This window comes from Nematolebias whitei, chromosome 16 (genome assembly GCF_014905685.2).
Source record: "Nematolebias whitei isolate Nwh7 chromosome 16, NemWhi1, whole genome shotgun sequence".
NCBI lineage: Eukaryota > Metazoa > Chordata > Actinopteri > Cyprinodontiformes > Rivulidae > Nematolebias > Nematolebias whitei.
In genome coordinates, this window is record NC_056513.1 from 12,723,793 (window position 1) to 12,746,338 (window position 22,546).

The 22,546-nt window shown below is 40.9% G+C and overlaps 2 protein-coding genes across 7 annotated transcripts in view; both read left to right on the forward strand.

Moving 5' to 3' along the window:
- as3mt (arsenite methyltransferase) overlaps positions 1-4,387 on the forward strand; it is a 10,655-nt gene extending 6,268 nt beyond the window's left edge. The window contains exons 9-11 of the mRNA XM_037690251.1: positions 3,075-3,214; positions 3,295-3,417; positions 4,263-4,387. Coding sequence (XP_037546179.1) covers positions 3,075-3,214; positions 3,295-3,417; positions 4,263-4,373 — 374 coding nt within the window. The 3' untranslated portion in view covers positions 4,374-4,387. The remainder of the gene's footprint in view (positions 1-3,074; positions 3,215-3,294; positions 3,418-4,262) is intronic.
- Positions 4,388-9,410: 5,023 nt separating this feature from the next.
- Positions 9,411-22,546, forward strand: part of cnnm2b (cyclin and CBS domain divalent metal cation transport mediator 2b) — a 76,062-nt gene continuing 62,926 nt past the window's right edge. For 5 of the 6 annotated variants that reach the window (XM_037690252.1, XM_037690254.1, XM_037690253.1 and 2 more), the window contains exon 1: positions 9,466-10,977. In XM_037690252.1, the coding sequence (XP_037546180.1) occupies positions 9,492-10,977 (1,486 nt within the window). In that variant the 5' untranslated portion in view covers positions 9,466-9,491. Of the gene's footprint in view, positions 10,978-22,546 lie in introns of all 6 variants that reach the window. The other variant, XM_037690257.1, reaches the window with a different exon arrangement.

The window sequence follows — 22,546 nt, forward strand, 5'->3', positions numbered from 1 at the left end:
ATATAGAATGTTTATTGCTGAAGAACTTGCTGAAAAAAAGCTGAAGTTAGCTAAAAAACTGAAATGTAGCTGAAATACAAGAACAAGCCTAAGTTAGCAAAAGAAAGCAGAAAGAACACATATTTGCTGAATTAGGTTTAAATGAGCAGAAATGAGCACAAAAATTAGGAAATTAACTAAAAAAAGCTGAAATTAGCAAAAAAATAGCTAAAAAGTAGCTGCAAAGGCAGAAAGAAGCTTAAACTAGCAGAAGGAAGTGGAAAGAGCTGAAATGAGCTAAAAAAATAAGTTGGAATTGGCTGTAAAAGCTAAAATGAGCATAAAACAGCTAAATAGTACCTGGAATAACTGAAACTAGTAGAAATATGCTGAAAGGAGCATAACAAGCTGAAATTAGCAGAAAGAAGTTAATTAGGCTGAAAGTTTCAGAGATTACCAATGAAAAACTTGAGTTTATCTGAAAACAGCTAAAATTAGCTTAAAAAGGTAGTAGATATGGTAGAACAAGTTTAAATTATCAGAAGAAATCAGAACGAACATGTTTGCCCAATTAGGCTGAAAGAAGCAGAAATGAGCACAAAAAATGGAAATTACCTAAAAAAAGATTAAATGAGCAAAAGAACAGCTGAAAAGTAGCTAAAAATGCAGAAAGAAGCAGAAATTACAAGAAGTGGACAGAGCACATCTTTGCTGAATAAAGGCTGAATAAAGTTTAAACGAGAGCAAAAAATGTGGAATTGCTGAAAAAGCTTAAATTAGCATTAAACGGCTAAATAGTAGCTGAAATAGCAGAAAAAGTAGTAGTATTTGAGCATCGTCCTCAACATATATTTTTATTGCAACACGTATTGCTTAATTTTGATTTTATTTATTGTTTGCTTAAAACCTTGATGTTAACTGTTGCAGTCAATCCCGTTTGTTAGCAAAACATCTCATAAACCCGTTTGGCAGATTTCAATGAAACTCTCAGAAACGGCTTATTGTAAATATTATTACATGCACAAGTGACAAGCTTTTAGAATCAACCCTATTAAAGATGGCCGCCACAGCCTACACAGAGATGACTGACTTGAAATGTTCAGCTAAAATTAGCTGTGGTAGTAGGTGAGAATTATTGCATGAGATTATGCGTACGAACAATTATAACTGGATGATGTTCGTCTGAAACACGGGTCAGAGAATGTGGCAGGCGTTAAGCATTCCTTCAGCTTGGTCTTTAACAATGTGTCTCATTCTGGCTTCATACAGTGTCTAACAATTATTGTGTGTTAGCTTCTTTCCACAAGCTGAGAGACTACTAGTGCTAAACACTCCTGACATGGACAATATAAACTTTTTTTAAAATATCACTAAATTTGAACTGTTGTGTTTAATGTTAATGACTGCTTTACTTTTTGAACTCAGGCTTTAGTTTATAGTAATAGTTGATATTCAAAGTATATTTATTTCCTTTTTATATTTTAACACTTATTTGCTCTTTATTAATAATATTTTGGCACGGTGGCACAGTTGGTAGAACTGCTGCCTCTCAGCGAGCAGGTCACCCCAGTTCAAATCCCAGCCGGGGGCCTTTCTGGGTGGAGTTTGCATGTTCTCTTCGTGCATGCGTGGGTTTTCTCCGGGCACTCCGGTTTCCTCCCATGGACCAAAACATACGTTAGGCTGATTGGTAACTCTAAATTATCGCTAGGTGTGAGTGAGAGAGAGAATGGTTGTTTGTCTCGTTTGTCTCCATGTGTCCCTGTGATGGACTGGAGACATGTCCAGGGTGTCCTCCGCTTCTCGCACAGTGATGGTTGGACATGGGCACCAGTGACCCCCGCGACCCAAAAAGGAAGACGCGAGTAAAAGATAACGGATGGAAATTTGTGTGACCGCTTATGAAGCATTCACACTATTGTGATCCATTTTTCTTCCGTACGTTTTTCAACATCTTTCTCATTTCACATTTTTTGTGCGATTTAAAAAAAAAAAATCATAAATCGCAACGTTCAGCTCATTCAGGAGAAGGATGATGTGACTTTTGGCATTGGTACAACTTTAGCTTTTTGAAATATTTAGCCTTTTCTGCCATTTTTTTCTCCTAGAAAATGAATTGAGCTCATTTGACTGTTCTGTTTCAGCTTCTTTCATCTTCCTTCTGTAAATTTAAACTTTTTTTTCTCCAGCTAACTTCAGCTGTTTTATGCTCGTTCCTACTTGCTCATTTCAGGATCTTTATTCTAACTGCAACATTTTTGTGCTTCTGACTTATTTCTGCTCCTTTCAGCTTGCTATGCTCCTTTCAGCTTATTTATGCAAGTTCAAGCTTCTTTCTGCTATTTCAGCTACGATTTAGCCATTTTTATGCTAATTTTAGCTTTTTCAGCCAATTCTATTTTTGTTGCACTCATTTAAACTTTTTCAGCCGAATTCAGCAAAAATGTGCTCTCTCCACTTCCTTCTGGTAACATAAGCTTCTTTCTGGTGTTTAAGATATTTTTCAGCATTTTTTTTGTTGCTAATTTCAGTTTTTTTTTTCCAGGTTATTTCTACTTTTTGTGCTCATCTTTGCTTCTTTCAGCAAACACATGTTCTTTCTGTTTTCTTCTGCTAATTTAAGCTTGTTTTAACCATTCAGCTAAATTTTTAGAATTTTTGAGCTTCTTTCAGCTGTTTTCAGATAAATTCAAGTTTTCATTGTGATTTTTGCTACTTTCAGCCTTGTTACATTATTTCTAGTAATTTCAACTTGTGCTCATTTCAGCTTATTTCTACTAGTTTCAGTTATTTCAGCTACTATTTAGCTGTTTGTATGCTATCAGCGTTTCCACATTTTTTTGCACTCATTTCAACTTTTTTGTTCTTTCTGCTTTCTCCTGCTGCTTGTTCTTCACTTTCAGCTACATTTCAGCATGTTTTTCTTTAGCTCATTTCAGCTGTTTTTCAGCAAGTTCTTCTGTAATAACCAATCACACTGCATTTTCGCAGGAAATGCAGTTTCTCTAGTTTAGCATCTCTCTAAACTAAAAACTTCAGAGGAGCTAAGCTGTACTTGTTTCACCGTCATGTGACTTGTTCCATTTTGAACACAGGTGACTTCAGGTTCATTTCTGCCACATATCGGCTGTTCAAGGTGCCTAAAGGCAGCACGGAGACCTGCCAGGTCATATATAATGGAGGCATCACAGGCGCAGAAGACAGCTTTAAGTTTGACTGTCGGCACACCTTTAAGGTCTGTATATCAAGCACGATGAAGAGGAACGCAGTTTGTTGTTCTGTGTGTAAACGATGTCAAACTTGAATCAAATCCAGGCCAACGAAGTGGTGGAAGTGGACGGGCAAGTGGCTAGCATCTTGAAACATTCAAGATTTGCTGAAGACTTCACTTTTCAGCCACTGGGGGGCTCCTCTGAGCGCTGCTGTGTTAAACCCAAGGTCAGTGTCATATTGAACTTCCTGGATGAGGAAACCCCCTCAGTTTATTTATTTGTTTGAATCATTAGCAGTCAGTGTGTTTCTGGGATCCATTTGAAGTGTGTGGCACACCCAGAGAGCCCCATATAGCCTCAACCACGTGTGTGTGTGTGTGTGTGTGTGCACTGGGATTGCCACTCAAACATGCACACATCCACACACAGAAGGTCAAGCAGCTGTATCTGAGTCATAACCGCAGTGTGGAGTCATGCTGGGGAACCTTGAACAGGAAGGAATGTTCTCTTCTTCATGAACAGAATGGCATCTTATCAGCTTTTATGACCATTCAACACACACACGCCACTATAATTTTTAAAATGACTACAATTTCATTCATAAAGGCCACAATGGGTAGATTTTTCCTAACAGTAGGGGACGTTTATTTTCATGGGAAAAAACAAAACAAATTGAAGCTCTTAATGGTTTATCAAATTACGTCACACGGTTCGTTCTTTGAAGTTCTTCCGCCCCCCCTGAAGTGAAATGAGCTCAAACTTTTTTTTCCTCCCATCAACACGATTTGGTGATAATGGTCATGAGAGGCCTTTGGTCTTCCTTGTGAAAGCGCAGCTAATGTTGGATTTATGAATAACCATTGTCTGAGATAAGCACTGCTGAGGCGCAGGAGAAGTGAATATACGTGGAGTCATAAATTCAACGTGGAGTTTTTCAACCATTCACTCCTGTGTGCGTTTACATAATCTTTACAGCGCTTGTGAGACACAGTCATAAATCTGACTTAAATGCACATGGGTGCATGTTCTACACTCACACTGCTGTTCTTCCTTCTTGAAATATTAATGCAGGCCGACGTCGTGGATCCTTTTGAGCTGGCGGATCAGCTGTGCAGCGAAGGCCTCAGTGCAGCCACAGGGGGATGCTGCAGCACACAATCTGCTGATTGCTGCAAACCATGACGGGAACAGCTACTCACACCTTGTACACATGATAACAGCAGTTCAGCTGAATGCAGGGCTTTAATTGTGTACTCGCAGCTCTAAAACCACATCAGAGACCACTGCAGAATAATCAGTTTTTCCTGATTTTACGATTTAGAGATAAAATTTACTTTTTTTTCTTGTTTTATTCTATAACGTACTGATAATATTTCTTTGAAATTTCAAATAGATAAATTGTCTTTTTGAGCAGCTATTTGTAGAAAACAACAAACGGTGAGAATAACAGAAAAGGTGCAGTGTTTTCAGACCTCGAATGGTTGTGAAAGACAAAAAGGTCTTTCATTGTTAGACGTCACATTAATGTTTTAACGTGGGACGAGATTAGAAATCGTATTCGGTCACGGCTTGCATGTGTTCTGACATGCTCTCGCTGCTGTTGGCCTACTCCAGGAGCAAAAATTCAAACAGCTCAGCTTTTTAAAAATAATACGTGTCCATCCAGCTTCCTCTGGACCACATTACAGAGGTTTTTGATGGGGTTCAGATCTGGAGATTAGGCTGGCCAAGGACAGGGTCTTCATCCAGACCTGAACCTCATTGAGAAGCTGAAGCTCCTCTGCCAGTAATTGGGTTGGGGACGCGGCAGCTTGAGCAGGGAGACCCAGTCATCTGTTTCCACAGCCCCCTCTTCCAGCTCTTCTGCGAGGACTCCAAGGCGTTCCAAAGCCATCCGAGACACATATACCAGTAGCCCTTTTGCATGGGCCTGGGTCGGTCCAGCCTGGGTTCGAGCCTGAGTTCCGAGTCTTTGCATTGGGCAGTCTGGTCCAGCTCAGTTTTTGGAACCCATAGTAGCGGGGTTTCACGGGGGCCGACTGGTGCTGAAGGTCTGAGGTCAGAAGAGTGCAGGCCATTGACTGGTTCACTGACCCTGCTGTACGTGCAGCTCCATACAACTGTAAACAAGCTAGCATTAGCTAGCATTAGCTTACCTTCTTCGTCTCCCACGTCAGCATGATTCTGCTGTGTGGCCCTGTACACGCGTGTCGTTCTGCTGTTTCTTCCAGCAGCACGCTGCCTTCTCTGGCTCTGACTTGTTTTTGATGAGAGAAAGAATTCAATTAAATTCAAATTCAAAAATACTTTGTTAATCCCAAAGGGAAATTAATTGTTGTTGTAGCTCATCTTGGTTTCATTAGAGTTGTTCTAGATGCTGATGTCTTTGGGCAGGAAGGATCTCTTGTGGCAGTCCATCCCATAGCGGATCCAAAGAAACTGGCTACAGATGTCAATCCGTCCACCCAGAGCCAGCAGAACTCTCGGTCCTCTTGGGCAGCAGGACTGTCTGGCAGAACTTCTCCCTGAGCAATGGCCATTTCTCCCAGCAGCCTGCCAAGCCCCTTGTTGCAACCGATGTAACTGCAGGTGCTGGTTGATGATCTTGGTCCTCCCATTGTCACGTGCTGCGTTTCCCGCTACCTCCACGATCTCTGCAGTCAGGCACTCAAGCACCACCTCCAGGTAGACGTGAATGCATCCACGACACCTCCTTTTCAACTCATTTGGGATTTGGGGCTTTAGTTGAGATTTGAGCTTTTGAGATGTTAATCAGCTGCTCCCAGTTGTAGAAAACCACTCTGTTGTTATGGTTACCCACCATAACAAATGTCCAAAAGAAAAAAAAAAGTTTTCAGTAAAAATCCTGCCAGCAGCACAGCATCTGATACCAGAGGAAGTAATCATCCGAAAAAAGCGATTTGCATTCAGAAAAAAAAGAGTAAAGTTTTCAAAAGCAAAATCTCAGAATGAATGCGAGAGCTACTCCAACATGCAGCCACCTTGAGCGGAGCAATTCAGATGAACAATGAATGACGAACAATAGCATGAGCTCCGTGCTTTCCATTGTTGGGTGATGCAAGAAACGACGTCAGCGTTCTTCCTATGAAGATCCAGCCATCATACAAAACAACCAAGTCTGTGCAGAGCCAGGGAAGACCTGGGCCAGGCCAACCAGGGCCAAACCTTACATTGCATCAATGCCAGTATCCAGCAGGTCCTACATCTTCCGCAGGGTCTCCTTCTGTTTGGACATGTCCGTAAAACCTCCCTAAGGAGGTGTCTAGGGGGCACCCTTACTAGAGTATTGTCTCTCCTCGCTGTGGAGGAGCAGCGGCTCTACTCTGAGTCCATCTCAGATAACTGAACTTCTCACCCTGTCTCTAGGGGAGAGTCCAGCCACCCTGCTAGAAAACTCATTTTGACCGCCTGTATCCGCAGTCTTGGTGAGGGTAGTAACGCAAACAGAGCCTCACCTAACAGCTCAGCTCAGCGGACCGGCACAGAGTCCACAATACTGTAGAAGCTGCACCGATCCATCTGTGGATCTCACGCTCCATTCTTCCCTCACTCGTGAACAAAAGCTGCAGATACTCAAACTCCTCCTCTTGAGGCAGAACCTCACCCATCTCAAAACCTTTCAGTTCTTTAGGCATGGTCAAAAGTTGTTTTCTTTTTTTTTATTCCAGTTTTAGTTACTCCTAGCACTGTTTTGGCCTTTAGGTTGGATCTGGCAAGAGGTTAATGATGATCACAGAGGTGGTGTTTATATGTTTCCTCCTTAAAAAAAAAAAAAGATTTTTATTCTAGTGTTCATGTAATCAGCACCTCACCTAACAGAATGAGGGGTTAACAGACACTGGAACTGATCGGCTGTCGTATACGTAGATTCACAAAAATGACCAGTGGTCTCCTTAACTTGTTCCTGGCCTTATCATTTATTTATTTTATGTCTTAAAAATTTCATGCAACATTTCAAAAAGTAATTATCTTTTAGATGTAATCATGTATTTGTGCTGCAAATTTCCACAATTATTTTTATAGTAGGCTAAGACTATAATGTGAAACCAAGAGGTATCACGTTGTACCTTTATTACTAAATTTTATGCATTAGAATAATTTTTTTTGCATCTTTTCAAATTTTTTTAGACGCAATATATGTTAATATGACCCTGTGTAAAATGTATTCTAATTTGCATACATTTCTAATTGTACAGGAATGAAAATACTGTAAATTTATATTTAACATGCTGTCTTACGAGAAAGTCTGAAAACCTCCCACTATTTGAAAACGTGATGTTTTCACCCGTTTGTGGCTCTTTTAGGCTGCGGGTCCCAAAGTTGGAGTCAGGACCTAAATATGGGTCATGAAGCACCAAGTGTGGGGTCTTGAAGATCTGCAGGAATCGAATTAATTAAATAAAAAATAATGATTAATAGTAAATTTAGCTTTGATTATTATAAAGAAATAAAAATAATAGTCATAAATGGATTGAAAATAGTTGATGAGGCTCGACCTGCGTGTTGTTTGTGTCTCTTCCACTTTTATTTTGCCGGTCAGAGCTGAACAGTTTGTGCCTTAAGGTATTCACATAACTTTACTGCAAACATAAATTATACTTTTGTGGCAAGATGCAAAAACTTTAATTTAGTAAAATCTTTAAATAAACTTGAAGAGTCGTGGAACTTGTAAAATGTGTTTTCTTAGAGAAACTAAAAGATTAATTTGAAATCAGTGGATGTACTGTAGTAATAACAAAGTCCATGCTCAATAATCCAGGTATAAAACTGTAGTAATAATACTGTAGTAATACTTCACTTTATAGAAGAGAGTAAAGTTTAGCGCTGTGTTTTTGTGTTGCTACCACACAATTCCCCCCTCTTCACTTTGCCTTTAACCACAGAAAGTTTTACAACACTTATATACAAGTTTCACATTATGACGGCATGCACAAATATGTTCTAATTAGTATTTTACTTTGTAATCTCTATTTACAACAATAAATATGGCTATAAACTGACAGTCTTATATTTCTTTTCACATGTTTGATATTGATTTCTTTTAATGCCACTACAGTAATAATAAACCTCAAAGAAATTCAACAAAATAAAAGACTTGGATGGATGAGTGGGTGTTTTTGTCAACTTGGATTAAACTTAAAAGCAAACTGTAGCTAGTTTTTCCCTCCTTGCTGTTATCAAATAAAGGCTTTCTGAAAAATTCTGCAAAGCAGAAATTAGACATTTGTGTCCTAATACAGGTATAGGCCGCCACCTTTTTTATATATTGTTGATATTACTGAGAACAGCCTTGTCTCCACCCAACTCATTAAAGCTGCTACTCTCTTACATTAAATTTATTTTCATAAGCAAGACTGAAAAGAATGCAAATCACCTTGCACGTCAAAAGTTTGAGCAAACTTTTCATGTGATCTGCCGTAGCTCAGACTACTTGTTGGGTATGACTCTCGGCCACAACCTGCTCAAATTTTAGCTCAATATCTGTAAAACTGACCGAGTTATAGCTATTCTTATATCACCTAAAGATAGTTATCTATGGTGGCCATCTTTCATCGGATGGACCCTAAAAGATAATCAGTTTTAGATTTATTTCCAATAATTAGTTTCTGCGAATTTCATTGAAATTGGGCCTGTGGTTCATGAGATATTTTGCTAACAGACAGATTCAACATGTAAGTCAGGGGGAAATGCATTTATTTTCGGACAAAGGCATGCTATTTTAACAACACATCATCTCACTTTCTTTCTAATGTAATTTAAACGGTATATTAAAATGTGTAATAAAACCACAAATGTTGCATAGAGACTAATTTTAAATAGATGTTTTTAGGGGAGCGAAGAGGCATTATTCACATGCATTTTATTAATTAAATGTATGTTAAATAAGCATCTCTGTAGGTTTGTAGATGTGTGATTTAATGTAAGTTTTATGTCCATTTTTCCCAGCGTGCAGTAAAATATGCTTTAAAAGTCTGTCAGCCTCCTAACATGAGGTGCACTTGTTTTGGAATCTGATTGGCCGACGAGGCAGAAAACGCCCCGCCCCCGCGGCTCTCCGCCGCTCCTGATTGGCCAGCGCCGTCGCCCGTCTCGGGGACATCAAGAGAGGCACGAGTTGGCCCGTGAGCCTGCGCTCGCGAGCCCTCAGTGTCGCAGACGTAGCGGGAAAGAGCAGGTCCCGATGCACAAGTCACGGCAGCGCTGGGCGGAGATGAAGGCGGACTCCGACTGGCTCTGAGTTTTAACAGCTCTCTTCATTCAGGAGCTCGGCGGGTCAACATGGCAGAGCCGTTATCCCGGGAGCCCACCGCTGCAAAAATGGCGTCACTTCACCGGGTCCGAGCGCTGGCGTTGATTTTCCTGACTGTCACTGGCTGCTGCGTCGCCCCGACGAGCGGCAGGGAAGGCTCGGAGGAGACGGTCATCATAGGGCTCCGGCTGGAGGACACGGACGACATTTCCTTCATGGACAGGGGCTACCTGCGGGTGAGCGAGCGGTCCCGGGTGAGGCTGCGCGTGTACGGGCAGAACATCAACAACGAGACGTGGTCCAAGATCGCGTTCACGGAGCACGAGCGGAGCCGGCCGGCGGGGGGCTTTGACAGCTCCTCGCGGGACAACCAGAGCCAGGAGGACTCCTCCGGCGCGCATCCCTGCGGGATCAGGACTTCGGATATAATCATATTACCCAACATCATCTTGAACCGAAAGACCTCCGGGATAGTGGAGATCGAGGTGAAGCCTCTGAGGAAGACGGAGAGGAGTAAAGCTTATTATCTTTGCATCGCCACGTCCGCGCCGGCGGCGGCCGGGACGCACGACCCGTGGACGGAGAACACCTGGATCTACCACGACGGGGAGGACACCAAAGTGATCGTGGTGGAGGAGAAGAAGTTCCTGCTGCCCTTCTGGCTCCAGGTCATCTTCATCTCCATGCTGCTCTGCCTGTCCGGGATGTTCAGCGGCTTGAACCTGGGGCTCATGGCGCTGGACCCCATGGAGCTCCAGATCGTCCAGAACTGCGGCACGGAGAGGGAGAAGAACTACGCCAAGAAGATCGAGCCGGTCAGGAGCCAGGGGAACTACCTGCTCTGCTCGCTCCTGCTCGGGAACGTGCTCGTGAACACCACGCTTACCATCCTGCTGGATGACATCGCCGGCTCGGGACTCATCGCCGTGGTCATGTCCACGATCGGGATCGTGATCTTCGGGGAGATCGTGCCGCAGGCCATCTGCTCCAGACACGGCCTGGCGGTCGGAGCCAACACCATCTTCCTCACCAAGTTCTTCATGCTGCTCACCTTCCCGGCCTCCTACCCGGTGAGCAAGCTGCTGGACTACCTGCTGGGACAGGAGATCGGGACCGTGTACAACCGGGAGAAGCTCCTGGAGATGCTGCGCGTCACGGACCCGTACAACGACCTGGTGAAGGAGGAGCTGAACATGATCCAGGGCGCGCTGGAGCTCAGGACTAAGACCGTGGAGGACGTGATGACGCCGCTCAGAGACTGCTTCATGATCCCCGGGGACGCCACCCTGGACTTCAACACCATGTCGGAGATCATGAAGAGCGGCTACACGCGCATCCCGGTGTTCGAGGGCGAGAGGTCCAACATAGTGGACCTGCTCTTCGTCAAGGACCTGGCCTTTGTGGACCCGGATGATTGCACGCCGCTCAAAACCATCACCAAGTTTTACAGCCACCCTCTGCATTTTGTTTTTAACGACACCAAGCTGGACGCAATGCTGGAGGAGTTTAAAAAAGGTGAGACAACCTGACACATCTGTCTTTAAGCGGCTGCACCTGCTGCCCCACTCCTTGGATAAGAGAAGGCACGTGAGTTACGTAATTTATGACGCAATAAGCCACCGCTAACTTTTCATTCTGCACAAAAGCCTGTGTCAGCTGCACGCTCTGTGGACGACCAGCCCCAAACCTGATTCATCAGGTGGGCTACAGCCTCATGGTGCAAGGTTCTGGGGGCCACTTCCTCCCACTACAAGGTCCTTATCATCCCATCACTTCCACCCAGTGTTAATGTTCACCCTTTCCCACTCTCCTCCTGCTTTCCACAGCGTTTCCCCCGGCCTTCCTCTCAGATTGGTAAGCAGCAGGACATGTGGGAATGGTGCAGCAGCAGAGCTGAGGTTATCAGGTGGGGGCATCGTGTTTGAGCACCTGCTTAAATCCGTCTCTGTGCTTGCATCTGAGCGATGGTGGCGATAACTCCTTTTGTCCGGTCCTGGAATGCAGTTGTGTGGATAATGAATAACAGCCTCTAACACCCCGTGTGTGTGTGTGTTTGTATGCACATGTCCAAGAAAGATGTTTACCTCACACACCTGATCCTTTTGCATCCAGTGCTCGATGCCGATCCAGCAAATTTCCTGAAATGGTTATTATTTGGGCTCATCGTTCCCACATGTCAGCTGCTGAGTTATCACGCCAAAGGTCCAAAAAGGGAAAGGCCGACGCCATGTTTGCTCGTTAGAATAATCGCTTGTCTTTAAGAGGATTAGTCGGGAGGTGAAACAGAACAAATCATTCAGCTCCATTACCAGAAATTAGGTGAAGTTCTCCATGCCAAATTAGCATTGCATAACGTACTATTTGTTTTCATCACAGCTGCAGACGTGCACCGTTCTTGTGAGTAAACAAACGACGTGCATTGACCTACTGTGGTAGATTTACTAATATCACTTTTGTCTCCAGCAGAAACTCCGCTCATGACTGACATAGGTTTTTTTTATTTGTGTGCCTTTGAGCACTTCTATGGGTGTTAAATCAGTGTTTTGTTTTTTTTTTCTCAGTGGGAGAGAATCTGCAAAGTACTTTGTTTCATTGTAGATGTGTTGGTCTATTAGTGCACATTTGTTCTGCAGAGTACCACCGTTTGGCAAATTCCCAGTTCTGCAATCTTGAGAAGTGTGGAATTAGATTTTGTAGTACTTTTTAGATTTGGATAAGTGGGGAAATAAAATCAAAGCTGGGAGAAATAGCTAAACTTTATTCCTTATTGCATTATCTATAAGGATATTATTTAGCTATTAAAAAAAACTATTTAAATTCATCTAAAGTAGTTGCATGTTCGTGTTGGTTCATTTGCGTTTTAAAGTAATTGAAAAACTTTTAGACCACACATGGACAATATATGGTCCGAGGGCCAAAAAAGGCCATTGGATGATCTCCCTCGGCCCTTGGACGTCCAATTACATTACACGAAAACCAAACAAATTTAAAATTTATTGATAAAAACCAGCATTTTATAGCTAAAACTTTAGGTGACTTTAAACTAACTGTTGGACATGCATATCTAAAAACAGTGGACTGAAACTTTTTCTATTTTTCTATGACCGATTCCAGAACCAGATGACCATTAATGTCTCAAAAAGCAAAAATATACTGTCCATAAATTGGCTTATTAAAAGTAACAACTATTTTTTTTCACAGGTACCGTTTTACAGAAAGTATATCGGATGTTCCAACTCATTCTTTGACTGAACCTGCTGACTATGATACATGTCCATATAGGAGATTTTATAAAAGATTGGGAACGTTTTCCAAATTATCCATCTGAAAAAGTATTATATGGTTTTCAGTTCAACATACAACCCTTTGATTGCTTTAATTAAGTCTTATCGGGCCTCTGGATACCAAACGTTTCATGCAAACAAATAGCATGTTGCACCACGTGACTAAAAACTGCAGATGTGTTTCAAAAACGTGCAAGGCTTTTTATTATTACTATATGTGAAAGTGTGATGCTTTATAATAGAAAACTTGTAAGGACCCTGCATGCACAATCTCATGCAATGTGAGTTTATTGCATGAGCTCTCAGTGTTAGGACTGAATGACCGTCAGCTACTGCCACACTAAAGTTTAGCTCAATATTTGAAATACCACTCGGGTATAGCCATTTTTGTTTAAGCTGAGGTCAATTAGCTGTGACAGCCACCTTGAAATGGGTTGATTCCAAATGTTCAGTTGTAGATGTACATCTACTGATTACTTTCTGAAAGCTGGATTAAAGCCCATCTGGTGATGGTGGTTTGAGTTTTGACTAACAAACAGACCGATCGGATACGAGTCGAGTTTATTCAAGATGACAAACAAGGATTCTTATCCTTGAAGTCTGTTCAATAATTCTTGAGATATTTTGCTAATATTCAGTGGTGGCCAGTTCATTGAGGCAGAAAAACATCATTTGCGTACTTCCTCCTAATAAATGTTAAGTACTTATTTACTGAGCTTGCTGTGAATTGTTTTGTTCTGTGTATTTTTTCAACTATTTTGCCACTTTTAAGTGGAATTTAAAATTATTTCTAGTGATTCAGCAGCTTTTTACTTACCGGTACTTACCGTTCTGGGACAGTACCGTTTAATGACCTGCGTTCATCAGGTGGATCCAAACGAGCGGCCAGTCATCCGAACAGACTGGTCCAATAGTTTCCTTTTGGGGCGTCAGATTTTTATGATATGCGAACACGTACAGCTGTTTTTACCGCGTTGATTTGACTTCTACATGGACCTGACGTGAGCTAAAACCCAGGAATAGCTGCCGTGAAACCTGTTGAGACCAACAGTGGAGATATTCTGTTTTTAAATCCATTTGGAGCAGATGGAAAAGACCAGAACAGAAAATTGAGAACAACAGGGGAAAGTCAAAGAACAGGATATTCCCATTAATATGGCAGGACCTTGTATAAGCTATTCTGTGGCTTCTGTGCATGTATGACTACAGTGGATCAGTGGTTGCTGTAGTGGTCTTGTAATTGAGTTGTAGGTTCGATCCCCCTGGAATATCCTATTTGATTCGGTGGTGATGTATTGTATCATAATTGTTCACTTTTATACTATTTTAGAGTTACTTCACTGAACTTTTTTCTCCCATATAATTGTGTTAATCTGGAGTATTATTTTACCTAAATTCAATTCAGTTTATTAATATAGCACCAAGTCATAACAGAAGTTATCCCAGAGTAGTGAACAAATACATTCATATACATACAATTCAATTATTAACATTATTTATTTAAGGTAGGGTCAGCAGATTGCACTGAGTCTTAATTTAATCACAGTCTTCCATCCTAAACAAACACAAGGCAACTGTGGAAAGGAAAAACTCCCTCATGAAGAAGGAGCCTCCAGCAGAACCAGGCTCAGGATAAGTAGCCATCTGCTTTGACCAGCTGGGATTTGAGAGGACAGGAAGGAAAAACAGACACAGAATAGCAGGTCCAGAATGGAGGCGAGCTGGTCCTTCACTAGGAAGAAAGAAAAAAGAAACCCACCACGCTAAAATAGAAATAATTAAAAATGCAAACTATTCAATTGTATTCATTTGTAACTGTTCATTTGATGAAATGAGGTCAGTTTGTCCTCCTGTAGTCTAAGCCTATAGCAGCATAGGATAAGGGATATGTCAGGAAACCAAGCCAATCCCAACTATAGGATTTATCAAAAAGGAAAGACTTGAGCCTAGTTTTAAAGATCAACAGTCTGTCAGCCTTAGAGATGAAAGATCTTCCTCCCATTCTGCTTTTGGAAACTCTACGAACTACAAGCAAACCTGCAGTCTGAGAGTGAAGTGCTCTGTTAGGTAAATATGGAACAATAAGATCTGCAACGTAAGATGGAGCTAGGTTGTTGAGAGCTTTGTATGTCAGGAGTAAGGTTTTGATTTCTGAATTCGACAGGGAGCCAATGGAGATAAGCTAAAACTGGAGAGATGTGATCTCTCCTATCAACTCTCATTAAAACTCTGGCATGTTATGTTATCATGTTATCAGTTATTTCAGAATTTTTGCTTCTAATCAAATTAGAAATTCAGTTCAAAAAGCTGCGCACCTGTCAGCTGGGGGTAGGAGTTTCTCTGATTTATTAGAACAGATTGTTTTTCACGAGACGCAAGAAAGTATGAAACAAAGCATAAACTTTGTAGACACACACAAAAACCAATAAATTAAACATTAAGCAACATATATACAGTTTGTTTTTTCTTCACAGAAAATTTAATGCAATTTGTAAAAATTTTCAAGAAATTATTGTCCGTCCTGCTACAGTTCATATTACAGCAAACTAACATGTGCATGCACAGACATGGGCAAAAACATTATCACTTTTCCTTTGGACTTTACCTCAATGTCACTTGGCGGAGTGCTTAGAGCAGTCGTCCTCCAATGCAAGAGTTGGGGGTTCGATTCCACCAGCAGTCACATGCTGAAGTGTCCCTGGGCAAGACACTGAACCCCTCATTGACTCCGATGTGTGTACCATTGGTGTATGAATGTGATCTAAAAGCACTGATGATTCTTAGAGTGCTGTATGAATGGGTGAATGAGGGCACAGATTGTAGTGTGAAGCGCTTTGAGTGTCTTGATATGATCGAAAGACGCTATATAAGTGCACTCCATTTACCATTTATGGATGATGTCATTTATATGAATGCGCTTACAGTCGGTGATGCTCTGTTTCTGCAGGTTTGGCAAAAATGTGATGACCTAACTAGAGCCTGACCAATATGGAAATGTTGGCTTTCACCAATACCGATATTGGGAGGAGAAGGGGAATGCGATAACTGACATGTAATGGCTGAATTATTTTTTTTTGTTTTGTCCTCCCCCAAGAATCTTAGAAAACAGCGAGTGGAGTGGGTCTTGTTTATTATGTGCTGTTGTTAGCAACCATGATAAGCACATCAAATCCACGTTATACCAAGTCCCACACTAAGTTTACAAGTGCTGGTAAGAAGAGCAGTCTTCCTAACGTGTGTTCACATTTTCTATCCTATGCAGCTATGTAAGCGCCCATGGAGCATTTAGGAATTAGCTAACTCGAGAGGCACATAGCTAATTCATTCATTCAACCTGTATTTATACAGGTTAGTTTCATTGAGTCATGACAACTCATTTTCAAGAGAGACCTGTTTTTAGACAAACCACAAATAAGGTACACACAACAATAAACTGCCATAAAATGCTTATAAAATAAAAACGTAAATAAAAGTAGTACTATAAAAAATATAATCAAAATGCATTATGAAGCCAGGCAAAATACTAAAAACACGAACATGTCTTGATTTGTGCATTAAACTTAATGACAAGCAGGTTGGAGGATTGATACTAATTTATTATTGTTGATTTATTTTACAGATCAGTTACAATAAACTTACCTTGTTCGCTGCTTCGGTTGTACTGAATGTGAAAGTGAAACTTCAGCCAACAGCCATGACTTTAAAGTACTTTTTCATATGCCTTCTACTGGATACATTGTACAATTACGGCTGGTTTCCAGCATTTTATGGGTGAAAATTAGACGTACTTGTATCGGCGCATAATGGGCCAATTATCACCAATAGGTTCCCAAATGTCTATATCGGCCTAAGATATCAGCCCTACCGATGGATCCATGTATATTGGTCGTGCTCTAAACCTAACTTCATTGATGGATCTTTGTATACTATTTTATAATCCTTTACACCTCCCCAGGTTTTGTGTTAAATGGTTATTTAGTAGATGTCTGTGTTTTTAAACACTGAAGTCTAAGTCAGTCTGCTGTCTGATGCCTGTGCTCACATACACCTACCGGTAATTGTCATCTGAGTGTCTGAAAGCTTCTGGCTCACGCTCTATCTTTACATCTTATCTCCTAAGATGTAAGGGATGTAAGATGTACTGTATCTCTTTGGTCTGTAGCCAGAGTTTGATCCTTGGCAAGTCTATAGAAGCTCAGCTGAGAACACAAGTGAAAACACACTATAGTTAGTATGTAACTAGTTAGTAAATAATCCACAATTTCCATTGTATAACACCTTCCTTAAAGTAAAGAAAACTATGTGAGTGACATAAATACTGTTATGAACATTAATTTGTAAAGTTCATTTTAATGAGGGCTAGATTAAGCAACCACTTAAAAAAACAGGACTACCCATTTCACGTTATTAGTTTATAAAATGACAGTGTCTGTATAGTTTCAATGAAGACTTGTGGTAAATTCTAGCTTACTTATCACAAACTCTGCAGCTGAAAAACCCTTTGATGGAAGCGAGGCTTACGGTACACACGTATGTGCTACTGCTGCTAATTCCGCTCGTCGGGATATTTGTGTTCCTTCAAGTTCAGTGGTCCAATCCAACTTCACTTGTTACCATAGTTTCCACTTTGTAATCCTTTCAAAATAAAACTGCAGTGGTAGAAGTGGGTGCAACATCCTTTTGCTTTTGCTTTTTTATTTGGGTGGGGAATGGGATTTAAAATAGCACCCCGTCTGGAAAAGTACAAGGATACTGTTGAGAACCCCGGGATCATTGGTAAAAAGATTTTAAGTAGAAAGAATCCATTTCTCTAGTTTAGTAAACATCTGCACAGATTCACAGCATCACTGGTGTCGATGTGCACCATGGGTTGTTGTTTGATTTCTTTTCAAAAATGATGGAAATGCAACATCGGAAGTGAGACGACCGTTTAGGGATCATCTGCAAATTGCTAAAGCTGTCCGCACCTTTCGATAACATCAAGAGAATTATCTGTGTTTTTACTTAAATAATCCAATATCTATTATCAGACATGTAGATCTCCTTTCATTGTCATTCCAACAGTTAAACCAGTTTGTAGACCTTTGGAAAATTGTTATCCTCATTCTTTTACTGATGGCGTGCATTTTGGAATATGACTTGTTCTGATTGAAATTAAGTTGTAGTGCGTTTGGCTGCTTGTCTGCAGGAAACAGGAGGAGGGGATGTTTATTTGACTTGATGGCTTTTTAAAAAAAACATGTTTCTTAGTTTAAGAACTTTTTATTGTTACTGAACACAAGCAGTCATGCATTGCTTGCTCGTACGCACAGATTAATCAATTGAGGGGGACAAATTTTTACTACCTCAAATTTTATTTCTACTACATGCTTCCTAGGATACAACTTGGCACGTTGCTACTTCTTTGTGGTCACCTTGGCAACATGTTTCTACTAGACACAGTAGTCCCTCCTTTATCACGGGGTTTAGGGGACCACACCCCCTGAGATAAGTGACAAACCACCAAGTAGGGGTACAGTAGGCCAAGTTCAAGTTTCACTCCCAATCTCCCTCCTTCGGTGTAAATAAACCATTTAAATTTAAATACGGATTGTTTATTTAAAATATTACCGTATTTAAATTTAAATTGTAGAGAAGAGAAGCGCAGCAGGACAGCAAAGGGTTAACCCTTCACGCAGCAGATGCAGCACGGAGCCGAAATGTACTTCTTGATCAATTGCACTGTAACAACTGAACATAGAAGTTCTAAAATAATTAAAAAATAACTTTTAACACTTTTTTTGTTTTGTGATCGTGAAGATTTTACCATGTGACATACTTTGAATTTTAAAATGGAAGACAAAAGTCTATCGGCGCAGCTGGACAGCAAAGGGTTAACCCTTCATGAAGCTGCTTCAGCCGGAGGAGAAATGTGTGGGTGGCCGAGAGCCGCAGGTGGCAGAGAGTGGAGATCATGACAGGCTGCAGGAGGGAGCTTCTCCCTAAATCATTTAAATAATTTATTTTAAATAAACAATCCATGCCGCTCTTGCGGCTCATCCATCAATCAGCCAATTGTGTGTCATGTCCAATTTAGGAATGCGCGATATATTTAGTACACGGTAGAAACGATAGACATTTAACCTATGATAGAGATCTGTATTCTACCGGTTAACCGCAGTAATGCTGTGTCTGATGTAAAATCGTTTGTCAGATTTAGTTGTTACTTTTTTGAGTTGAAAACGGCGTAAATGGTGTTAAAGTCTTTTCTTCAAGAGCTAAGTAGCGAAGCTACAAGCTAACTACAGCCGGCTTGCCGTACTGTTGCTGTATTCGGACGCATGCGCAAAAGTTAAAATAAGCGTTAGTCAGCTTTAGAGAGTGCTTTTGTGCTAAAAAAAAAAAGAAGTGCAGGTTAAATCTGCTCTCTGATCTGTAAAAGAACGCTGTGTCGAATGATTTTACTGCGAGACCCTGTCTGGTCAAAGCCACAGAGGAAACTGGTCGCCATTTTGTGTCAGCTCTACTTAAAGCGGAAGGAGACGCCCACTGGAGGGTGAAGTGTTTTCAGTGTAAAATGCTGCTCTGTTGCTGTTCATTTCTTAAATGAGAAGACTGGACACTATTAAGAGTTAACAGCATATTCTTGTGTTTAAAACATATGGCTAAAACTACATTTGATATCTTTTGCACAGTTTTGCACTACAAGAAAGAAGCCTAATACTTGATTTGTTTATTATGTAAAAACTCTCTGGACCTAGTAATGGAATTTTCTTAATTGAGATTATTTTGTGGTATAGCAGTTTTCAAAATAAACGATGGCAAAAGGACACCCTTGTTTTTTTTTTTTTTCATTCCTATTATAAGTTTTATACCAAAAACATATCGTGATATACATCGTTACCGCCACCCATCACAATACATATCGTGATATGAATTTTATGCCATGTCGCGCATCCCTAGTCCAATCTTACTTTGAAACACCGTGAAAGAGCAAGTCTGCGAAAGTCGAACCGCAAAGTAGCGAGGGACTACTTTACTGAGAAAACAGCTGCTTTTTAAATCAACAATCGCAATAATTCTTCACATTTGTACCCATCAACGGCTTCTTAAAATATTCTAAAATCACCGCCTTGTTTGTTTATTTGTGAATTTGGTTTGTATCCTCTCTGTCTCGTATTTCCACCACTCTTACCGTAACTGTCTTGATTCAGCTCTGGTGTTCAGTGGCTGAGGCCGAGTGTTTCTGTGGCTGTCTGTGCACCAGACAGAATTCACCTTGCGCCCCTCATGGAAGGCAGAAGCAACTGTTGTTGGGAGGGCGGCAGGGTCAGAGTTTCCAGTCAATCTGGCTCTGTCCACGGCACACTCTCTGTTCAAAGTGCTTTGTATTGTAAGTCATTGTTAATTAATTTGGTGCCACTTGCAGAGCTGCAGAGCTGTCGCGTGACTGTTACAACAAAAATGTCTCGTATCAAATTGTGCTGGAGCAGCTGGTGTTTCTATGCAATGGATTAAAAGTTCGTTAGAGGTGATTGTAGATAACTTTACAACCATTTTTTTTTAAAGCAGAGTTTATTTGTTGTTGTCTTATATGTTGTTGTTGTCCAATATATATCATTTCCTCTGGGGTCACTACAGTGAACAACTTCACACAAAAGATTGATTTGACGCCAGATGTCCTTCCTGATGCAGCCTCAGATATGCAAGACCCCAACGGTGACCGCCATAGCACTTTTATTTTAACCAAAAATAAATAAATCAAGCATTACTACCCACCTAAACACAGTTGTTACAGGTCAAAGGTTGCCGTCAGATTCATGCAGAAACCTTTTAATGTACCCTGACACCCTTGTGGAAACTTGTGGCCTCTACATTAATTGCTCTTTGTCTGTGACGGCAACAATTACTGTCATGCAGGAGTTATTTGTCAAGCTGCAGGTTTGCTGGTTAATGAGAGGGTCAGTGTGTGCCTTTCAGGACCCAAACCAAGCAGCCGATTGGGGAAAAAACAATTAAAAAAAAAAATTAGTCCGTCCTCTTGAAGGCGAGTTATGTGCGATATTCCTGAAAGTGAAAGCTACTCGATCACTTGCCAGATTTGTGAGACGAGGGTGAGCGCTCATGTCACGTTCTTCACTGGAATTCATTACTAAATTGCACCGACTCTAAACAAGTTTGTCCAAGGGTGCATGGTTGGGTTTATTTATGATTTATTTTATTTATTCTGGGAGGTGGCAGGTTATTGTGTGAGACGTCCTGTTAGGTAATGTTTGCAGCTTTCTTAATAGGGTTTGAAAGAATGTTTTTAAGGTCACTCTTTGTGGCTTTTTAAGGTAGTTCTTAAGTAGTTTTGATCAAGGCTTTAAAAGACGGCTTTTTTTTTTTTCCCATGCATTTATTCAACCTTTATTTAGACAGGTTAATCCCACTGAGCCTCGGGGACTCTTTTACAAGAGAGACCTGATTTTAACAAAGGGTGATGACAACAGTGGACAACAAAGATGACTATAGACGATCATAAAGGATGTGTACAAATTTAGATAAAAAAAAAATATATATTTATTTTTACAAGTGAAAATAAAATGGTATTTAAAAGAAAATGTAACAAAAAACAAACAGCTATCGGTTGTAAGGCGATATAGAAAACTAAAAACAGGAACATTGTCTGCATTGGTTTTTGCCAGGAACTGAACAGATGTTTGAAGCCACTTAGAGAGGTCAAGGTCGAGAGCTTCAGATGTTTTTGCAAGATATTCCAGGAAACAGGAGCGAAGTAGGAGAAGGACCTTTTGCCAAGTTCAATCCTCACTGAGGGGACTTTGCAGGTAATAATGGCCTGTAGCTGCACTCACAAAGTGACATGTAGGAGGAGATGTATGAAGGCAACAGACCGAGAAGTGATTTTAAAGATGAAAATGTACCAGTGAGAGAGTGCGTGAAGTTAATGATGTCCAGTTAACCAGTGAATACAGGGTGCAATGGTGGGTACGGTAGTTGCAGACAGTTATGAATCTTGGCACACCATGATAGACAGTGTCCAACATCTGCAGGGTGCTTGTAGGAGCGTTCATGTAAATAATGTCACCGTAGTTAATGGAGGGAAGGAAAGTCGTAGTCATATCGTCTCTGGGCAGCACGTCTAATCCCCAAAATGCCCCCCGGGCGCTTTCAATAGCTGCCCACTGCACCACCTGGTGGTGGATGGGTTAAATGCAGAGACTAATTTTGCCATTGTATGGAAACATACAGTGCTGACATTGTGATGACATTATTATTATTATTATTATAAGTTTTTAAGGTATAATTATGGATTAAAGGGTTCTGTGTGGACCCGTGACCCAAAATGGAAGAAGCGGATAAAAGATAATGGATGGATGGGTTCTGTGTGGGGTTTCCGTGTCATGCTATGTGTTTGTAGCTGCGGCTGCATGTTGTATTTCCCTCGGAGTTTATGAGGTATCTATTCTATTCTATTTGTGCACGTTGGGAGCATAACTTAAAAAAGGTTGAGGTACAGACTAGAGATGCACAATATTGGATTTTTGTCCGCTATCCGATATGCCAATATGTTAACACTTATTCGTTCGCTAAACAATACCAGTATTTTTTCCCCCTAAACCTACTTATAGAGACTACATAGTTTTCTCTGCTGTGGAATTAAAATACCACATTATTCTGAATGGTCTTTGTCAGTTTGGCCTGCTACCAAATGCAGATGCCAAAAAGGGAGCTGAAAATGATTTAACAATTTAACTTGGATTTTGTTTAATGTCAAATTTATTCATGACATTTACTCTCTCTAACACAAAGACAACACT